We start from the raw sequence: 17,874 nt of genomic DNA on the forward strand, positions 1-17,874 counted from the left end.
ACATCATTGTACTACTTATCAGCCCTACTCTCTAACCAAATGGGATGTCTAGGTCATCCTAAACTACCCAGGTGATATTTTTATTCATTTACAACTGATCAGAGCACAAATGCCATTGCGGTTGTGAGCCAAGCATACAACACTCTGGGCAAAGTGAATAGAATATGCTTTGATATCACATTAAAAATGTAATTCATGTAAATAAATTTTAAAAGGATACATTTGCTTTGGTTTTCACAATTATTTTGTGAATTATTCTCACTATTTTTTGTGTTGAATTAAGATTTCATGGGGTGTGCTAACCACACTGTAAAAGCGTGCAGCCCATTTTCTAGACAATAAACTGCAGTTAGAGGGTATTGGACACAGATGTTCATTTTAAATGTTAAAAAAAAAGGAGGGGAAAAAATGCAAATGTGAAATAGAAGGTGTTGGGAGATATACGTCAGCTGAAACAAATTAAAAAAAAACACAAGCTTCTGAGGCCCAGACTCAACTTGTGTAGAATACATTCCCAAAATGTCATAAATTGTCTTGACACCAACTGACCACCAAGGTATTGAGCATTTTCTGTGCCTTTGTGGTAGAAGTCTGTCTCAATGATAATGATCTCTGTCAGGGGCACATTGCCGTTGGTAAGATTTGACTGGATGTGCAAGCAGATCTAAAGTTAAAAGTCAGCAGTACCATTCACAGCCAGCATGCAACATAACATCAGTCACTGGTTTACAGATAAAATAATGCAACAGTGGGATATTTAGTAAATCTGGGAGCTCTCCGAGGATATCCTGCATGGGAAAACAGGTTTGGAATCAGTGACATGTCTCAGAAGTCATAGAACAATACAGCCAAATACAGGTGCTTAGACTCAATGGGTCCATGCCAACCATGTTGCCCACTCAGCTAGTCCCAATTTCCTGAGTTGGCCCATATCCTTCTAAGTCCTGCCCATCCACTATATTATACCACTATCCCCACCTCAACCCCACCTTCTGACTCATTTTGTACTTTCACCACCCTCTGCATGAAAAGGGTGCCTCTCAAATCCTTTTTAAATCTTTTTCCTCTGATGCTAAGTCCAAGCCCTCAAGTTTCGGTCTCACCTACACTGGGAAAAGACTATTACCATCCAACTTAATCTATGCCTCTCAAAACTCTAATTATTTCTACAGGGTCAGCCCTTATTCTACATTCCAGTGCATAAAGACTTACCCTGGTCAACCTTTCCCTTTGACTCAGGCCCTCCAATCCTGGCAACATCCTTGTAAATCTTTTCTACACTCTTTCCAGTTTAACTACATCTTAAACAGGGTGACCAAAACTGTACATCGTACTCCAAGTGCAGCCTCGACAATGACTTGTACAACTGCAATGTTGTTCCAACGCCTTTGCTCAGTGCCCGATAGTAAAGCCAGTGTGTTAAATGCATTTTCATCACCATGTCTACCTGTAAACTACGCACGTGCACTCCCACATTTCTCTGTCCCATTACACCAGCTACTGCCCTACCATTCATAATACAAATTCCATGCTGGGTTGACTTTCCAAAAGGCATCTCCAAAATGCACATCAATTACCTTTGCTCTGTCTGCAACATCTCCCAGTGGCTACTTATTTCAACTTGACTTCCTATTCTGTTTCTGACCTTGCAAAGGCCTTGACATTCATGGCTCTACCTTCATCTATTTTATGGTTACTTCTACAAGATTCATCAAGCAAGAATTCCCAATTTCACAAAACCAAACTGACTCCTCCTAATCAGATGTGGTCTATCCAAATACTGGTAGATCTTGTCCCTCAGGTTTTGATCCAGTACTTCCCCACTATTGATATTAGCCTGACTGGCCTGTAATCCCCAGCTTGTCCTTGCTATTCTTTTTAAGCAATGGAACAACATTGGCCATCTGCCAGTCTCCAGAAACTTCACCAACAGCTAACAATGAAGCAAATACCTTTGCAAGAGCCTCTGCAATTTCTTCTCTATCCTCCCACAAAGACCAAGGAAGCATTCAGTCAGGCCCTGGGGATTTATAGACCTTAATATAGGAAGTTCCCAACTTCCTAAACCCAATGTATATGCTTTCTTTTTCTTGACCAGAACCGGAATATCCTCGATCATCCAATGTTCCCTAAACTGGCCAGGTTTACTCTTCACCCTAACAGGAACATGCTGCTTCGAAACACTTAATATCACATTCTTAAAAGCCTCCCACTTGCCATTTGTTCCTTCCCCTTCAAACAGGCTCACCCAATTAGCCTCTACTAGATCCTATCTAGTTCCTCCAGAATTGGCCCTACTCGGTTTAGCACCCTAGCCTGTGGGCCTGTCCTATCCCTGTCCATTACTATCTTAACACTAATAGAGTTATGGTCACTAGAGCTAAAGTGCTCCCTGACAAACATCTCCCTACTACATCATTCCCCAAGAGGATATCTATTTTTGCAGCATCCCAATTAGCCCTCAGTTTCCTGGATACATATCCCAAATTCCACCCTTTCCAGGCCCTTAACACTCTGAGTGGGTCCAGTCAATATGGAGAAATTAAAATCTCCTAATAATACAACCCTATTATTCTTTCAGATGTGAGCAATTTCTCGACACACCTACTCAAGTTCCTGCTGACCACTGGGGGTCTATAATACCCATCAACCCTTCCCATCTTGTTTCTAAATTCTACCTACATGGCCTTACAGGACAGTCTCCCAAGTATGTCATCACCAAACACTGTTGTTAAGTCTTCCTTTATCAAACGGCAACCCTCCCTCTTCATTTACTTGGACCTCCATCAACACCTGTAGCACCTGTATCCTGGAGAAGGGCTGCTAGCCCTGCCCTTCTCTCAATTACATTTCTGTTATGGCTATAACATCCCAGTCCTCCATGCACTGAGTTAATTTGCCTGACCTGTTAAACCACCAGCATTGAAATGAATTCAGTTCAACTGAATATTCCTTGCCCTGCCTTTATTTTGCCCCTAGCTATCCTGATAACTAGACTTTGCTCTCACTGGCCTCTTTATCCCATGACTTGCACTAGCTCAGACTCCCACCACCTGCCAATCTAGGTTAAAAACTCCCATGTAGCATTTGAACTAGAGGGGTATTGGTCCCCTACAGTTCAAAGGTAACCCATTCCTCTTGAACAGATCACCACTACCCCAGATCCTCAGCCACAAATTCATCTGGCCTATCCTTCTATTTCTGACCCTGCCAGTTTGTGGCACTGGGAGTAATCAGGAGGTCAATACATACAAGGTCCTGCTTCTTAACTTCTTATCTAACCCCCTATACTCACTTCTACAGGACCTCTTCCCCTCGTCCTACCAGTGTCATTGTACTAGCATGTAGAATGACTTCTACCTGTTCACCATTCCCTAAAAATTTTCTACACAACTCAGAGGCAACCTTGACCCTGGCACCCAGGAGGCAACACAACATTCTGGTGTCTCTTCTGCAGACACAGAATTTCCTGTCTATACCCTTCACTATCAAGTCTCCCATCACTATCGCCCTGCCCTTCCGAGCTTCAAAGCCAGTCATAGGCCCAGAGACCTCTCTTACTGTTGTGAGTTTCAAAAAGAATAGTATCCATCTATTGGTGAGAGGAATAGCCACAGGAAAATCCTGCACTGACTACCTATGTGGTTACCTATCTATTTCAAGCCTGTACCTGGGATGTGACCACCTCAGAAAACGTCTCATCCATGAGGTTCTCAGCCTTCCCAATGGTCCCGAGTTCATCCAACTTCAGTCCCTGGCCCTTGACTTGGTGTGTCAAGCTGAAGCTTTGTGCATATCCCACAGATGTCATCACCAGGGAGACCGTGAGTCTCCTGACTTCCCTCATCTTGCAGGAGGAACATTCCACTATCCTGAATGTCAACCTACCTACACTCAATCAAGTACTGAGGGTAAACAGCAAACATAAAACCTGACCCCATGCCCCTTCACCAAAGTCTTTTGATCCAAGGCCTCAACTCCTCAATCTCTGCTCCAAAAGGCCACACCATTTAACCATACCTTCCTTTTACTGGATAAAGTGTCTTCCAATTAGCCAATCAAGGATTTGATATAAATACCCAGTTCACAAGAGGCTATGCAAAGAGTTTAAGTCCATATTTAATTAAAAACCAATGCAATTGAAATTTAGGGAAATGACAGCACTCATTCCCTTGAGCCACTCCCATCATTCCATCTGCATCTCATCTCTTTTTCTAATTTTTAATGCCCTTGTTGCCTCAAAAAAGTCTATTAATCACAACTTTGAGTTTTCCATTGGTCCAGCCTTAACGATTTCTCAACTATCACCTGTTCTATTATTTTTATTTATCTGGTGTTGAGACACTGTCCTCAATGTTGGACCTAAGAAGATAATTAAGAATCAACCTTCTTAATGAATCAGAAGTGACATGAAGGTGAGATTGAGCAGATTTCCTTCCTTGAAGGACATTTGCACACCTGATGGGTTCTTACAATCCAATAATTTCATTGTCACCGATACTGAGAAAAGCTCTAATTCCAGAGTTAATTAGGAGAATTTAAATTTCCCAGCAGTTGTAATGGGATTCACAACCACGTCTCTATCAATGGCCCAAGATAACAGATGCTAAGTTTGAAATACACCCCATGCCATCATCTTTCCTTGTAAGAAAAAGTGTTAAGCCTGTTATATTTTTACTTCCTTATTTTAGGTCATGTTCCCTATTCTAGGATCCTCACTTTGCTCAGGGAGAAACTTCTCTTCATATGCAGAATACTACTGATTTGATCATCTCAAGTACCTCAAATCATCTGTATTCAGAGAATGCAAAAGCAGCCTTAGCACTTAGTCTGAATGTGCTTTTCAATTTGAATTTCCATTCACTTAGCATAAAGACTATTCAATCTGAAATCCAAATAAAGATTTGTTATTTTGTTTAAGTGTGCCAATATAGACAATAATTTTGAAATTCTGAATTTGAATTATATTGAAAAGGTGGCCAGAATGGCCGCAAGTATTGCCAAAGAAATCCTTCCAGTTGCCCCAAAACTACTGGCTGTTAACCTTGATAGAATAATTCACATTTCATAACTGAAGCATGTCACTGGATTTGATGGGGCAAGAGTGAGCTGGTGGGGGGGGGGGGGGGGGGGAATGGGAGAGATTATTAAAAAACAAATTAACCAATCTTCTTCATTTTTTTCAATTTTCCAATCAATGCTCAAAAGAATGAAAATTTTGAAAGCCATCTTCATGATGAGGAAGCCCAAAGCTTCCACATGTTCAGCCAAAATGTTCTTTATAAACGCATTAACCAGGTACCAAACACAGAAGAACTGCACTAAATCAAAAATAAAATCACTATTTTCCAATTTGGTTCAAAACTGCAATGAATTAAGAAGCATTCTTTAATATTGGAGTAATCTGAATAAAATACTGTCATGCCCCAATGGATAATTCTGTTGCCCCAGACTGAGAATTCTCTGTCCAATAGGCCACAAGACACATTCTGCTGTTTTTTTGTATTCATCAGTTGTTGGATGTTATTCACACAGGTTTGAGAATAATTTAGCATGCTCCTTATCACAACGTAAAGCGTGCAGTGACTACTGCAGTTCTAAATAAATACACACGATAAATAATTTAAAATCCATTGGCTATATATATAAATTTACAGCACTCTACATTGTACAGTCACATAATATCATACACATTAAAAACTGAACAGTTTTCCTAGTTGATAACAGAGAGTCACTAAAGAACAAGACGTATGGTTGTAACTGAAATCTGGAAATGTTAGACGATTATTGCACTGTGTACTCTCCAAATTTATAAATCTCAAAGACAATATAAATATTCTACAACATACATAATCTATTGGCTTAATACAACTTCCAGTGCTCTTTAAAAAATTCCTCGTGTCCTGATCAATGACTGCAAAAATAAGATTCAGTGACTGAAAAAACTCAAAACAGAACAATTGATTCAATATTTATGACACACATGTGACTGAATACAACTGTGTAATGCTGCAAGTTCAGACTGGAGAAAAGGTAATTCCTCAGAATGAAGACAAGGAAGTTGTGAGTACCGATAGATCAAATTATCCTTGCGGACTTTGCGTTACCTAGCAACAGGTGTCAGGGCCTATGCCTTCTTGCAACCTGAAACCTTGACTAAAAATTATTGAACATCATGAAGGAAACATAATCAAACAAACATTTCCTCCCAGATGCAAAATATTTGAAATTATTCCATTTTACTGATCTTTAAAAATCACGTTCATGTATAATAAGAAAAATGCAATACAACAAAGAATTATTTATTTATGAAAGATGTTTCAAATCTTCAGGATATTGATTAAAAGTCACTGGAAATTTCTATTGGAATCATTTTTTTTTGTTTGTCAATCAGAAGTTATAAATCCAAGTGTACAAAATTAGCATGCGCTCAACTTACCAAGCAGGTCTGCCCCCTCATCCACATCTCCGATGACCTCGGACCCCGCAGTGGAAAGCTCATGGTACAACGAATCTGTGTTTATCCCAAATGCCTTATTTACAATTCCCTGTGTGGGGCTGAATCATTCAATTTACAACCATCAGTTTAGAACATTAATGAACCTTCCACACCAGGCAGATAATCATCTAACAGTCCTGAACAGAGCAACCCACTGTTCTATACTAGATGGTCCTCCTGTTATCACTAACCCACACAATGCCTTTGCAAACAAGATTTACTCATATTCGGTTATAAACTGCTATCATCACCTCCAAATTTCACAAGTAATGATAAGCAGAGGCTTAGATGGTCACTGCCTTCTCCCACACCCTGAAATTGTGTTCCTTCCCCCAGCTGTTACACTAAATGGAATCCACATGCAGAAAACTAAAGTGACAATAATAAATTTAAAGCAGACCTGTATATAAACTCACCAAGAGTAACCAGGGTAACATACTTCTTTCTTAAAGATCGTGAGTGAAAACCTATGTCAACTAATGTGATATTAGGGTCAACCATCAAATCTAAAGACTCTGTTGATGAGGATATATATAATTTCTAACCACAGATAGAACCAAACATAACATCGGTTAATGGGCTTTCAAGTTATGCTGTAAGCTTTGTGGTATTCCCTTAGAGTAAAATGGAAATGACAAAAAGAATGTATCATTTTAGACCATAAGAACAGAATGAGGTCATTCAGCCTATCGAGTCTGATCCACCATTCAATCATGACTGATGACAGTCATATCATCCCCTGCTATTATTGCTACAAATAATCCAGAAATGGTTGAATACTCCAGCTCTGGTGACAATCCTTACTCAAGATTTGATGGGAAGCATTTTCAATAATAAACTGCTGTTGTTAATGGATGATGTGAATACATCAATATTTAGCTGTCATATACCCCAATCCATTTGTTACTGTTAACACATTATATGCAGGATCAGAAAGCACTGTGACTGCTATTACAGTCTGAAAGGAGACAGTGGTATAAAAGTTGATAGCCATACTGACTGAGCCACTGGCAACGTTGCTCATTTATGTGATCTGGACTACAGTCTACTGTACATAGATAGCATTATTCATCCAAGGTTTCCTTGGAATCAAAAGGCAGCAAATGTGCAGTCTGACCCTTAAACTTTGAACAAATAAGTTTCAGTGGGAAAGGAAGCAGTCATCCAAGAAGCACCAACAATTTCTTTTAAATGACCTGCAATTCAGTTTCTCTGCTAATCGAGGCCAGGGATTTCAGTTGCAGGGCAAAACTATTCTCCGCGTTACCACTGGCACACTGGACTTGTTCTATCCTTTAGAAGAGCCACAAAGATCCTGAAACACACAACTGCATCAAAGGTAGACTCAAAATGTCTCCACCTTCTTTTCCTGACTACAGCACCCTTAGAAAAATGCAGTTTCCATCAGGTGAGTGTAAAGAAGCCACCCCTTCTGAGAATCTTCTTTCTCAGTCTGCACTTTCTGTTAATGTGCTAGATCTGAAAAACTACCTGTTGCCTCCACGTCCTTCAAAGCGTGGATCTTGACACATATCAAGTTCTGGGGTTGAATCGATTATCTCCTGAACATCAGACCATTCGTCACTACTTCCCATGCCTGAAAATAATTTCAAAGACATAATTACCTTCACAACAATGATGTCCTGCTAATCCAATGACCATTATTACTCTGTGTAAAAATTCCAGAAGTGTTGACATGGAATATCAGAGTATAAAGAGTTACTTACTTATATGACAGGAACAGTGCATCAGGACGGTATAATGAAAGAAGTGGCATAGTACACAGTGAGTTGTTTTGCAGAGAGTTAAAAGATGAAATTTACTGATAAATGACACTTAATTTGACATTCTTGATGCTTGGGATTCAAAGCAGGTTTTTAATTAGGGTTATTTCATTTGTTGAGAGCCCATTACAAACACATTGGGATGTCTTAGTGCAAAAGAAATATTGTGCACTGTCTCTGAATCAGAAATTCACCTCATTGCATATTCATTCATTCATTAATAATGTGCTTTGCTTCTACATTTAAAACTCATTATGCATGAGTGCATTGTAAATATAGGGATACTGTACAGTCACAAAAAGGTGCTTGACAATGTTCTACATCAGAGATTTAGAGGTGTCACCATATCACAATGAATATATGATATCCTATAGCAAAGGATATCAACACATGCTAGATATTGGTATCCTGATCATATTTTTAAATAGAAAAGGTATTTATCACCAAGCTTTGTGACCCGGGTTATAAACACCCAAGAGTAGCAATTTAAATCCATCAAAGCACTTTGATGGAGTATAACTGCAGTGTGTAAACACAGGCAATAAATTAACAGTACAGTTCCAATGAATATCAAAGAGTAATAACCACATGGTAATCTAACACAATAGCATGAGTGAGGCTCGATGGTCCTGTTACCAATCCAGCCCACCCTCCCTGAACTTGCAGTCCTGGCACTACATTTATGTTGCACGTCGGCAAACGTTCCTGTGCTCAGCAGTGGCAATCCTCAACTCAATGAGCACAGAAAAATCAGGGATCAGGAGCAACCTCTCACCTATGCTGACGTTCCTCATCTCCTGGGTGACCTGGACCTCCATGTTTCTGCTATTACCTTTCGCCCGCTTTCGCTGGTTCTTGACCTTGGTGTCCCCGTTGTAGATTGGATTAACTACTTCATTAAGTGGAGTGACAGCTGCAGATGGTACAGATGATGTTGGGGTGTTAGATTTAGTTCCTGCAGTACTTGGGGTGGCAGCAGCAGACGATTGCCCAGATTCTGATGTATCATCCTAGCACGAGAGAAGACCGTTATGCTGGTGGGCCTAAAATCACACCGATCATTAAACAAAGCTAACTATGACAAACAGATTCAAGAGTTATTAGAACACCTCAACTTGTTTTGGAATGCCAAGAGACCCAGGATACTGAGTATATTACTGAAATATTAAGAGTAAGAATCAGGTAGAAATTGTAACTAGCCAAAAATAATTGGGATCACAGGTAAAAATATCAATATGATAAAAAATTTGCAAATAAAGATTCTATGAGAAATATGACTAGCACATCATAGCTTAGTATGGCCAATGCCCTTAAATGGAAAATTGGAAAAAACCATCAGGCTCTTGAACAAAGGGGATAACTTTACTTTCCCCTTCATTGTAAATGTTCCCACACCAAAAGACTCTGCATCTCATGTTCTTATTGCCTATTTATTTATATTACTGTTGCTTTGTTTTGCATTTTCACAGCTTGTAGTCTTTGGCAGTCTGCTTGAAAGCCTTACAGTGATGGCCTTTCATTGATTCTGTTATAGATACTATTCTAAAGATATGTTGAGTATGCCTATAAGAAAATTAATCTCAGGGTTGTACATGGTGACATAAACATTCCTTGATAATAAAATTCACTTTGAACTTTAGCAACCCCCACTTTACTGACTCCTGCCTTGCATCCATCTTAATGCTGATTCTGTGAAGTGGCGTGTTTGATGCAGGTTTAAGTCCTGAATGTTTTAACTCTGAAAACCACTTGCAGAAACAATGAGAATGAATTGAGGAGCCACAAAAATCACTAAAATTATCTAATATTTCAATTTGTGGAGGTACAGACTACCTGCTGTTTCATTCCTCTATGAAGTCCCCCTTCCTCGGTCATGACTAGTAGGTTTCTTCTTATTCAAAAGTACTGCCTAACTTTACCTCAAGCTACATAGCTACATAAAAGACTACAGACCCTCCAAAACATAATATTCTTTCCTAGGTTCCTGTCCTCTCAGTATCATACTTTTGAATGAAGCTGAAACTAAAGAACCCCAGAGAATCCGTGCTATCTATGTTCTGGCAGATAAGACAGCAGCCAAACTAGATTCAAGAGTGGTAGTGGTCTTGGTTTAACATTAATTAGTTGCCAGAAATGTCATATTATTTGAATGTCCTTTTTGTGCTTACAAGACAAATCATTACAGACCATTTCCCTAAATAAACCAGTAATAAAGAATAAATAAATAAGAAAGACCTGTTCTTAAATTTTCCAACATTTGCAAAACAATATTAAACTGTGATCTTTAAAAAAGGGTCCAATAAGCCCCAGGAAAAGATTAACCTTTACATCAGCTCTCATGGCTTCCTTTGCCTGTCAAGTCTCTCATAATGTTATGTCAAAATTGGTTTCAAACATCTGTTGCGGATAATTTAATTGAAATTCAGGTACATTACAAGCAGTTTATTCTCCATATTAGAAAGCTAGGACTAAATCTCATTGAGGCATCAACGGGGGGGAAAAATTATGCTGCATTGTAAAATACCAAGAATGGACTCCCAGGGTTCAAAAGTAGCAAGAATAAGAAAATATTTGTTTTATTATATTATATTACTGTATCTATTATATCAGCAACTAAGTGGCATCATGGAGAGATGATTGACAAGAAGAACACAGAAACTCCACTAAACTAATAGAACCAAGGTACAATAAGGTGGCACCTCAAGGATCACTTGTATCTGGACACAGACGGTTGACTCCTTCCAAAGACTCCATAAAGTGCAGAATGTAAAAGACATACAAAGCAGCTTTTTGCAAGCTAGTGGACAGTGCCACATTCCAACTTCACAGATTTCGACAGAAAGTGAAGGTCCTGATGGCTCATTTTTTCCTGCATCCGGGTCTCACTCACCTTCAGGCTACAATTTGATGGAGGATGGCTCAAGTCACTGAGATGCCAGTTATCAGAGCCAGGAGTAACGCGACCAACTTGCTGTCCACGCAGATTCCCATCCAACACTGGGAAGAGGCCCAAAGTATTTGGCCGTTCCTTCCTACTAAAAAAGGAAAACAAAATACAGCTGAATAATCCTACAAACCAAAAGATGAACATGGACTTCACAAATATTACAGTTTTTATTTAAACTACTTTAATTGTGTCGATTTACTGATGGGAGTCCTAATAAAATGCAAACCTTTTTAACACAGTGATTAGCAGAAGGACACACAGTATAAAACTCATCCAACATACCTAGAATCAAATATTGTTTTGTTTTCAAGTTCTGGAATAGTACACCATTATAAGGAACATTCATGATTAAAGTGGCAAGTTAAATGTCAGCTAATCGTCAGCTGGTTGCACTTCCAATTTGGACAAGTCCTGCTCCAATGACGGGGCACAATAATCTAGACTAGGGGTTCCTAACCCTTTCTATGCTATGGACCAATACCATTAAGCAAGCAGTCCGCAGACCCCAGGTTGGGAACCCGTGATCTAGGCAGATATTCCAGCTCAAAACTGAAGGAGTGCTGCAACATGCGGGTCTCACCTTTAGATTAAACAGAGGCTTTGTTAGTTCTCATAGGCAGTTTCAGGAGTCTGACATCAGACATATCAACAACTTTATTTGCCTATCTGAACTTCAGAGCACAACTAATGCTGGAAATGTTGGCCTGAAAGATACTGACGATACTTCACTTATCCTGTAGAATGTCCTCGGCTTGTGAAGGATTTTGCAAAAACAGCACTCATGTTACTTCTCAAGTCAAATCAAGCTCTCTCTAACTGCTTCCACTGAACAAATACCTTGTTTGCAACTTACTTCTGTGGTCACCCTGGTTTTACTCCATCAGAGAATTCCCCTCTCCCTTGCTTCAGGTTGATAAGCTTCCTTTGTCTCCTTCTGATGAAGGGTCTTCTACCTGAAACATTATCTCCACTTTTCTTCCCACAGTATTCCCAGCATTTTCAGGTTATTCGTGGTGCTTCTCTATTGCTTTGAGGTACCTTCTGAGTATACAGGAGTGCAGTGATCACTGCAGCTTTGTAGAAAACAGGTTGAAGATGGTCTTCAAAGACAGGGCAGACAAGGTTGTGAATTTGTGATAGAAGATCCCACTATCAAGTTTTCAGAGTTTAAAAGGAATTGCATTTCCTTGGTGCTTTTACAACCTCAGTTAATGAATTACTTTGTAAGTATAGGCTGTACTGAAATACAAAAATGCAACCAATTTACTGCTACAAAGAACAAAGTGATAGTGAGCAGGTGGCCTATCCCTTCCTGTGGTCAACGCCTGGTCTCCACTTATCATTTCCTCACAATGGTAACAATGAGCTTGTTAACACAAGAAGTGCAGTTAGGAATGTCCCACCTTCCTCATCATGGCATAGTACACCCATTCTCCTACAAGATGTACCATTATGCTGAATATTAATCTACCACGTTACATGAAATTAGATACAATTTACAGCGATGAATCAGGTTATTCAGTCTAATTTCTCCAATATTTTGCTTCTCAAGACCATTTCCCCATTCCACCCAAGATCCCATCAAAAATTCCTTCAATTTTTTTTTTTCGCCATGCAGTTACTCAACTTCTCCATTTGGAGATCTATGCTCTTTGCCTCAACTCCACATTCCAACTACTGTTGAGGTAGCTTCTGGTACATTTCTATTGAACTAATCAATGAATTCCAGATACTTCTGGCCCTTAATTCTAGTTTGCCTTGCTCCAAATATCATCATCATGTGCCATGTCATATGATGTGAGTGACTATGGTCTTCCATCTATCTTTAATCTGAGAAGTTCTCATAAGCTATTCAAAACTTTTGCCTGTCCATCATGTCATGTGCTGTTGACCATGACTCTTTCTTCCATCAGTTTTTTCCCCGGTCACTGCAAAATGTTCGAGCTTCTCTTTCCTCAGTACACATCCCAGAAATTCCGGCTACCATTTCCTGATGGATGATATCAGCTCTTCTTATTCTGGCCTTTCACAACACTTCCTCACGTGTTTCTGTCTTTCCGCGGTTTTCATTACTCTTCTCAAAAAACACATTTCTGCAGCTTCAAGTCTTCCCTCATATTGCTTTGATATTGTCCAACATTCGCTTCCATATGTTAGTGTGGAATGAATGTAGCATCACAACGGTTGTGTTTTGTATCCATAGAAATTATGTTATTCCTTAGTATCTTACTCAAAGGCTCAAACATGCATTTAACAATCCCAATCCTCCTTCTAATTTCAACATCAGCCCTACCGTCAGATGTTAACGTGGTCCCCAAGTAACTGCACTTTCAGGTTTGCTTAATTGTTTTGTTGCTCACTTTCAGTTTACATTTCTGTGTTCCTTTCTTTGTGACAACCATACATTCGGTCTTCTTGCCGTTGACCGTCAATCCCCTCTTAGCACTTACTAATACTCTATGTTAAACTTCACACTCTTTCTTTATCTCAAATTTCTTGGAGCCTTTCTTTAGAAGTACCTATCAGCACTATGTTGTCTACATATTGTAGGTTATTCAAACTGTACAAACCAATTATCATGCCTGGAATACTGCTAATTTCTCTTAGAATCTTCTTGCTATAAAGGTTGAAAAGGTCGGTGAAGAAAATACAACCCTGTCTGTCTCCCCCCTTAATCTGGACAAAAATCACTTGTCATCTTCAAATCTCATTCCTGCTCTTTGCTCCCAATACAAAATTCTGATGATTCTGATATCTTTCCTATCAATATCCAAATGCTGATTTTTTTTTAATGTAAGCTCTTTATGTCTCACCTTGTCAAAAGCTTTGGTATAATCGATGAAACAGGTATACCTCTATATACCTCAAATATACTCTTCATAATCTGAAAATAGTCTTTCAAGTGAACACTTCTCATTTCTAGAAAAAGTAGTTCTAACTGGTTAGCTATAATCTCAGAGTTTTGTCATTATTTGAGTAAACTACCTTCGCACCTTCTCCAATTACCTATATCCCAAATTTCATATTTGCAACACAGTACAGATTTGAGCATACTTGGAGACAAGCTGCTGGATTCAGATAGCTGTTAACATCTGTATTTGTGACTGGTTGCTTTTTCTACGTTTCTTTATCATTTGAGGCAATTGAGGCCTGCAGTGAGGCCCCAAAACATTATGCAGCTTCTCTTCCACAGCCTTCCTGATATGTCACAAAGCTGGGTTCAGCTGCCTCAAGGAAAAAAAAATTACTAAAACCTATTGACTTCAAGGACTATCTGAATAGCAGACTAATTTTACATCCCGCAACAGGTCATTAATGGTATCAACCTGTTCATTAAAAAAAACACACACTCTATACTAAAAAGAATTGGATTAGGAGAAAAATTAAAGAAAATGTTCAGTAGTACAGCACAGCAAAACACTACGGAAGCTCTAAAAAACTAAAGAAACATCGAATATTATCATGCATATGTTCAGAAATTGAACTGTACAAATCAAGCAGCACTTTCCCATAATAGCCTTTAAATTGTAGTTTCCTGGTTCTTGCTGATAACCTGGGGATCTGTAACGTAATTAACAGACTGAAATGTTTCATCAGAGTGCTAAGATTTGGCATTAGCACTTTCCTTGGCAAAACTGGATCCCCACAGCCATGATTACGTGCTTCCTCTTCATCTAGGTGCCAAGCTACATTCTAACTTGCTCTCACATGAGTCACAGCATCTGCCTGACAGAGCCAACAATTTAATAGAGATCAGGCTTCTTTCCTGTAAACATCTACAACCCATTCAGCCCAGGTGCTCAGATGCTGATTGCTGAAAGTAGGTGCTGAGTAACTCTGCTATTAGACTCAGCCCCACAGTTTTCACCTGCCAAGGGAACACAAGCACAGAATTACGTCATATTCACACAGAATAAAATCAGCTATTAGGCTCAACAGGTCCATGCTGGTACCTATGCTCCATGTGTTTGCAACATTTAAAAAATTCTCCCAATTCCCTGCTGTGGCTGGCTTGTATTTCCAAACCAAGTTCGGCCCAACCTATCCAGGTATTTATCCAAAGGAGCATCAGTCATTGCCACCATAGCAGTCTCCTGATCTTCTCTCCCCAGGACCTCTAAGACCCCCATCCCATTCCCAGATGTTGCACTTTGCTTCGAGCATTCCAGTCTGAGAATGACAATGTACACCAGACAATCAAGGAATGCCTCAAATTATAATTTCAACTACACTTTAGTGCAATTTTTATCTTGCAGATCAATTTCAAGACCTCTTAGCATTTCCATTGATATTTTTTTTTTCGCCCCGGAGGGCAGAGCTTAGTCAAGATGGCACTGAACAGCGACTCCTTCGCTTGCATCTTCAGAAACAGCTCTATTTTCATCTTTAATATCTCTATTTTTCCCTTTCAGGGTTCTTTTGAAGATCCTGACCTGGAGTTACACGCTGACTTTGTGGGAATGGGATCAGCTCTCGGGGTGTCACAACTGCCTGTTATCCAACAAGCCAAGGGCACGGCCTAAGAGTTCGGCTCACCTTTGGAAGCTTAGGATCTCGGGGCTCTGGAGACGAGCGGATCGAAGGTCGGAGTCCCAACAGACTGGTATGTCGTAGGAGCTGGAAGGCCTTTGGCTGTGTGCCCAGTGACCTCAGATCTTTGGGCACAGAGCTCGTAAGAAGCAACGTAACAGATTTTTAAAATAGTAAACCAGCGAGTTGTTTGGTGTCTCCCCTCTCGCTGTGAAACGGAGACATCTCTTTCTCCCTTATTTGGGGGAGAGAGAGAGAGCCTGTGGTATGTCGAATACCGGGTGAACGAGTAGACTTTGGGGTTCTGCAAGTCTGTGTCTTTGCTGTTGCTTGCCGCACGCTTGAGTGCTCAGTGGCGGGTGCCGATGCTCGTTTTGCCGGTGGGGGGGGGGGAGGGGGGGAGGGGAGAGGGGAGGGGGAGAGGGAGGGATCATTGCTTGCTGCCGCTTATGCGCAGGAGGGTGGGGAGCTGGGAGGGGACTTTGGGATTCTAACATTTAACTGTCGTTCATTCCTTGGGACACTCCTCTGTTTTCATGGATGGTTGTGAAGAAAAAACATTTCAGGATGTATATTGTTATACATTATACAATAATGTACCTCTGACATTAAATGTACCTTTGAACCCTTCGATATAAAAATATAAATAAAATTAGAAGTGCAAAAAAAGAGAGAAAACATACTGAGAAAGTGTTCACGGGCTCACTGTCTATTCAGAAATCTGATGGCAGAGGCGAGGAAGCTGCTCCTGAAATGTTGAATGTGTGTTTTCAGGATCCTGTACCACCTCCTTGATGGTAATAATAAGACAAGGGCATGTTCTGGGTGATAGGGGTTCTCAATATATGCCACCTTTTTGAAGCATCACCTTGTAAAGGTGCCCTGGAAGCTGGGGAGCTGGTGCCCATGATGGAGCTGGGAGAGTTTACAACTTTCTGAAGCTTTTTCTGATCCTGTGCAGTGACCCCTCCTTACTAGATGGTGATGCAACCAGTTAGAATGCTCTCCACGGTAAATCCGTAGACCTGTGTGAGCATCTTCAGTGATGTGCCAAATTTAATTATCCGACACCCACAAGGACACCCAGACTGCACCCATGATCAGTACCGGAACAAGCTCCTGAAGCCAAGACGAAGCAGTGCTAACCATTGCACCACTGTGCAGTTCTTCATTTCAAATTGGTTTAACTTTCTGCATATTTTCTAAAATCCATTTCACATTGTATTGTTCATTCTACAGAGTTCTCCCCCAAATGTTTATGAATTTGTCTTTCTGGTGCAATCTAGATTAGACCATAAGACATAGGAGCAGAATTAGGCCATTTGGGCCATTGACTATGCTCTGTCATTTAACCATGGATGATTTATTTTCCCTTTCAACCCTATTCTCCTGCCTTTTCTCTGCAACATTAAAGCCCTGACTAATCAAGAACCTATCAACCTGCACTTTAAATATACCCAATGACTTGGCCTCCACAGCCATCTGTGGCAATGAATTCCAGATTCAACATTCTCCGACTAAAGTTGTTCCTTGTCAGCTCTGTTCTAAAGGGACATCCTTCTATTCTGAGGCTGTGCCATCTGGTCCTAGACTCTTTCACTATTGGAAACATCCTCTCCACATCCATGCTGTCTATACTTTTCAATTCTTGGATAGTTACTAGTAAAAGCTCACAAATGAAACCTATCAGTATCTTACGATTTATGTACAGAAAAGACGATTTTCTACTTATAAATTTTCCATATAAAATGCAGATTGTCTATGTCTTGGTAACAGAGCTGAGCTTTTGATAGAAAGTGTGCTGTTGGAAAAACTAAGAAACAGATGCTTTTGAAAAACAGAACCGAAAATCTCCAGAAAGGCTTGGCCTAAAAGACGAGCGTGCTTTCAGGGTTCGAAGGCTTCGTGGCCCTGGGGAGGAGCCAATTCTATGCCAATGCCACCAATCGAAGCATTGCAGGCGAAAACAGGACATCAGGAACAGTGGATCAGCTGTCTGGTGTTCTGTACAGGTGTCCCCCCCCCCCCACCCCCCGCTTTACAAAGGTAGAGCGTTCCTATGAGACATTTCTTAAGCCGAAATGGCGTAAAGCAAAGAACCATTAATTTATATG

At 40.1% G+C, this 17,874-nt stretch overlaps 1 protein-coding gene and 1 long non-coding RNA gene across 20 annotated transcripts in view; one reads left to right on the plus strand and one right to left on the minus strand.

The window, feature by feature from the left end:
• LOC140735403 (uncharacterized) overlaps positions 1–16,125 on the plus strand; it is a 60,370-nt gene extending 44,245 nt beyond the window's left edge. The window contains exon 3 of the long non-coding RNA XR_012100746.1: positions 15,643–16,125. This is a non-coding gene — a long non-coding RNA (uncharacterized lncRNA). The remainder of the gene's footprint in view (positions 1–15,642) is intronic.
• The window catches only part of mapk8ip3 (mitogen-activated protein kinase 8 interacting protein 3), a 198,221-nt gene that overhangs the window by 124,846 nt on the left and 55,501 nt on the right, over positions 1–17,874 (minus strand). For 13 of the 19 annotated variants that reach the window (XM_073060422.1, XM_073060414.1, XM_073060423.1 and 10 more), the window contains 4 exons: positions 11,174–11,318; positions 9,059–9,293; positions 7,991–8,096; positions 6,440–6,558 (listed from right to left, as the gene is read on the minus strand). In XM_073060422.1, coding sequence (XP_072916523.1) covers positions 6,440–6,558; positions 7,991–8,096; positions 9,059–9,293; positions 11,174–11,318 — 605 coding nt within the window. The remainder of the gene's footprint in view (positions 1–6,439; positions 6,559–7,990; positions 8,097–9,058; positions 9,294–11,173; positions 11,319–17,874) is intronic. The other 6 variants (XM_073060424.1, XM_073060425.1, XM_073060421.1 and 3 more) reach the window with 2 other exon arrangements.

Source organism: Hemitrygon akajei, chromosome 11, assembly GCF_048418815.1.
Source record: "Hemitrygon akajei chromosome 11, sHemAka1.3, whole genome shotgun sequence".
Lineage (NCBI taxonomy): Eukaryota > Metazoa > Chordata > Chondrichthyes > Myliobatiformes > Dasyatidae > Hemitrygon > Hemitrygon akajei.